The sequence below is a fragment of the Brassica oleracea genome, chromosome C8, assembly GCF_000695525.1.
Source record: "Brassica oleracea var. oleracea cultivar TO1000 chromosome C8, BOL, whole genome shotgun sequence".
In the NCBI taxonomy this organism is placed as follows: domain Eukaryota; kingdom Viridiplantae; phylum Streptophyta; class Magnoliopsida; order Brassicales; family Brassicaceae; genus Brassica; species Brassica oleracea.
The window spans coordinates 8,214,999-8,219,021 of NC_027755.1; the positions used below are offsets into that span (position 1 = coordinate 8,214,999).

General features: G+C 45.0%; 1 protein-coding gene across 1 annotated transcript; it reads right to left on the reverse strand.

Annotated features, from left to right (window-relative positions):
- Positions 1 to 595: 595 nt before the first annotated feature.
- On the reverse strand, positions 596 to 1,660 carry LOC106308578. The gene is made up of 2 exons (XM_013745729.1): positions 1,418 to 1,660; positions 596 to 1,051 (listed from the first exon to the last, which is right to left on the reverse strand). Exons 1-2 carry the CDS (start codon positions 1,658 to 1,660, stop codon positions 596 to 598), a joined length of 699 nt encoding a protein of 232 aa, XP_013601183.1.
- Positions 1,661 to 4,023: the final 2,363 nt, after the last annotated feature.

Genomic DNA, 4,023 nt, shown 5'->3' on the forward strand with positions numbered 1-4,023 from the left:
CTGGTTGTCGGATGGTCGGAGCATGCCTTTGGCATTTTTCACATTTTCGTGTGAATTTCTTACAATCTCTGATCATCGTTGGCCAGTAGTATCCGTGGCGTTTGATTTTCACTGCAAGTGACCTTCCGCCGGAATGGTTTCCGCAGGATCCAGAATGGACTTCTTCCACTACTTTTCTCGCCTTTTCTCCTTCCAAACACGTAATGAGTGGTCCGGAAAATTTCCATTTGTAAATTTCCCCGTCAACTGTTACATAACGCGCGGCTTGGGTTCGGATTTTGCGGGCTGCCCATTTTTCGGGAGGTAATTTTCCATCGATGATGTAGGCTCTAATCGTTTCCAGCCATGACATGTCACAGCCGTAGTCGGATTGTTCCGATCTTTCTTCTTGCTGTACTGCGACCTTCTCTACGTCGTCGTCTTGATCCCTGATGAGGTTGACAATGACTGGTGGTTTGATACTCGGGTGTTCAATGAATTCGACCGGAATCACTCTTTTAAGACATGGGTCTGAACTTGATGCCAGGGCCGCGAGAGCATCGGCTTGGACGTTTTCGGAGTGGGGGATTCGCGTGAGAGCGAAACAGTCAAAATCTTAAGCTAGATTCTGGACCAGTTTCAGATATGCATCCATTCTTTCATCCCTTGCTTCGTATTCTCCGCTATATTGACTTGCGACTAGCTGAGAATCACAGTAGGCATGGATGTTGCGTATCTTCAATCCGTCAGCTAATCGTAGTTCTGCAATGAACGCTTCGTATTCAGCCTCGTTGTTGGACTCGTGAAATTCCAGTCTAAACGATTGTTCTAGGATTTCTCTGGTTGGTGATGTGAGGCGAATTTCGATGCCCGATACTTGCTTAAATGACGATCCGTCGACGTGAAGGACCCATGTTGAATTCGGTTCCTTGTTAGTAACGGTTCTTGTCGGTAGCTGTACCAAAACGTCTGCGAGTACTTGGGATTTTGCACTCGTTCTTGGTCGGTATTCTATACCGTACTCACTTAACTCGACTGCCCATTTGGCTAGTCTCCTCCTGACTGGCTCGGACTATGCAAGATAGTCAGAAGAGGGAAGGTCGTGAGGATGATAATGATGTGGGATTGAAAATATGGCCTGAGTTTTTGTGCTGATGTTACAACCGCGTATGCCAATTTTCAATTAGAGGATACCGTGACTCGGCGTCTAAAAATGTTTTGCTTATGTAGAAAATTGGTTTTTGTTCTCCCTGCTCTTCCCTGATCAAGATGCCGCTTACGGCTGATAGTGTTTCAGCTGTTTAAAGGCATTCTCACACTCGTCTGAACATTCAAATTTTGTATTCCCCCGCAAGACATCGTAGAAAGGTAGGCTCTTGTCCGTTGACCGAGAGATTAAACGGTTGAGGGCCGCGACTCTTCCAGTCATCCTCTGTACCTCCCGCTTGTTTTTGGGAGAAGCCATCCTGATTAGTGCATCGATCTGTTTAGGATTATCTTCGATCCCGCGATACGTTACCATGTAACCGAGGAACTCGCCCGATGCTATGGCGAACCTGCATTTAGCCGAGTTAAGTTTCATGTTATGTGAGTTTAACCGTGCTAAACCTTCTTCGAGATGAGAAACGTGATCGCTTGCATGAAGGGATTTGACGAGCATGTCATCAATATAGACCTCCATGGTCTTTCTGAGTTGTTCGGAGAACATTCGATTCACAAGTCTCTGATAAGTTGCGCCGCAGTTTTCTCGCGATCATCAGGGTGCATCATGATCTGATTGTATCCTAAGAAGGCGTCCATGAAAGATAAGAGTTCGTTTCCCGCTGTTGCCTTGACCAGTCGATCAATGTGCAGTAAGGGGAAACTGTCTTTCGGACAGGCTTTGTTGAGATCGGTGAAATCGATGCAGACTCGCCATTTCCCATTTTTCTTTTTGACCACGACAGGGTTGGCAAGCCAATCAGGATACCTCACTTCCGTTATCGATCCTATCTTAAGGAGTTTTTCGACTTCGTCGTTGACTGCGGAGGCACGTTCGGGTCCTAACTTAAGTCTTTTTGTTTGACCTGTTTGAAAGTTTGATCGATATTCAGTTCGTGACATGTTATGTTAATGTCGATTCCTGGCATATCTTCTGCAGCCCATGCAAAAGTATGGAGGTTCTTTTTCAGACAGGTTATGAGTTCAGTCATCAAAGGCTCGCAGAGATTGGCTCCGATCTCGACACATCATTGTGGGAACGCTTTGTCGAGACATATGGTCACCATGGGTTCGCAGGTTGGTTCGCATTTTACTTCCAGGGCAACAGTTTTATGGGATTCCCAGAAGAGTTCTGCCGAATCTTGATTATGGGTGCTTTCGTCGGAGGCCATTTTTTTTATTTTTCTAGGAGTAGTTTCGGAGTTCAGCCTTCTTCGTTTTAGTTCCGCAGCAAAACACACCTGTGATACTCTTGGATTTCCCCATATTGTTTTGATTCCGTGAGGAGTTGAGAATTTGAGACAAAGGTGGTATATTGACGGAACCACTCGCATGGAATTCAACCATGGCGTACCCATGATCACGTTGTAAGACGCAGGGCGGTCTACAACTAGGAACTCCGTGACTTTTTTCATGGTTCCAGCTTTGACCTTGAGATTAATCGACCCAAAAGCTATAGTGGCTTCTCCTGAGAGTCCTATTAGCGGGCTAGGATTTTCCGCGATTTCGGATGGGTCTATCTTTATTTCTCGAGAGTATCTTTGAAGATGACATCAACCGAACTTCCAGTATCGATTAATACCCTTGCGATATCAATGTCATGAATCGTTAACTCAATAACAAGGAGATCGTTGCGAGGTTTGGTCTGATCGACCGTTGCTCCCCCCTTGAACGAGATGACGTTTGCACATATAGAGTTTTGCATATTGTTTCTGATCGTTGAGTGGCTTTTGCGAGTTAGATTAATCCGTACCCCCTCCTTCTAGCGCCAAACTATGGGAACCGAAATTTGGACTATCGATTTCCGGTTAAATAAGGAAAGTTAGGAAAACCCAAATTTCCCAGAGGTCCCAGATATCTGCTAAACCACACGCCAAGCAATCAGAACCCGAAAAAAAGACGAGAAAAATAAGAAATTGAAAAGAGAGCAAAATAGATCTTATTCTGAATCCGCGTTTGAGTGTTACAACAAGGTATGAGTCTGGCCTACGAGAGCTGTTGGCGAGATTCCTAGTTCTAAAACCCTAAGACTGCAAGACCTAATTGAGTCGCAGCTCGAATAACAAAAAGGGAAAGTTGCCTAAAATTGCTCTAAGTGCTAAGTTTGCTCTGAAAAAGTTCCTCTTTGTGCCTCTCGCCTAGGACTCCTTATATACTCCTCCAAGGTCGGTTTTAGCTTTTCCCTTCCTGCCCTTAAGCCGTCTTAAGTGAAAAATGGAGATATTCCATTTTTTCCAATCTTCATGTTGATCCGCGGAAACTTAATATTTTTCTGCGGAAGCTTATCTTTTTTTTTTACTATTTATTTTTTTATAAAATAAAAAAATAAACCGTCATAGCATCTATGGGTTCATTCTTAAAGAATCGTAAGTACACTTCTAGTCGCGTTTTAGACCTCGTTGGGCCGTCTTTCGACATGAAACGTTTGTTACGATTTTCTTTTCGATAAAAACAAGTTCTCGCAGTTTTTATCATAAAGTTTCAATGATGACTCTGATCGGAACGGTGTGAGAAGTGATACGGCTGTGGGACGTGGGAGACAGCATTGAGGAACAGACGAGATGCACGGATTTGGGTCGTACCCATTAATCGATGTTCAAGACAGTTCAGTCGCTACGTAGCGACCGATCGAAAGGCTTGGTCGGTCGCTACGTAGCGACCGGCCGCGTGGCTTGGTTGGTCGCTACGTAGCAACCGGGTCATTCGCAGACCGGTCGCTTCGCGGCCGCGGACCGGTCGCTTTGTGGCGACCTTGTCTGGATCCTCATCTGACCTTTCACGAACGTATTCTCAGACTATTGGTGTTTAGTTTCGACGAATCAACCGAGATTAGTGCAAGATTTT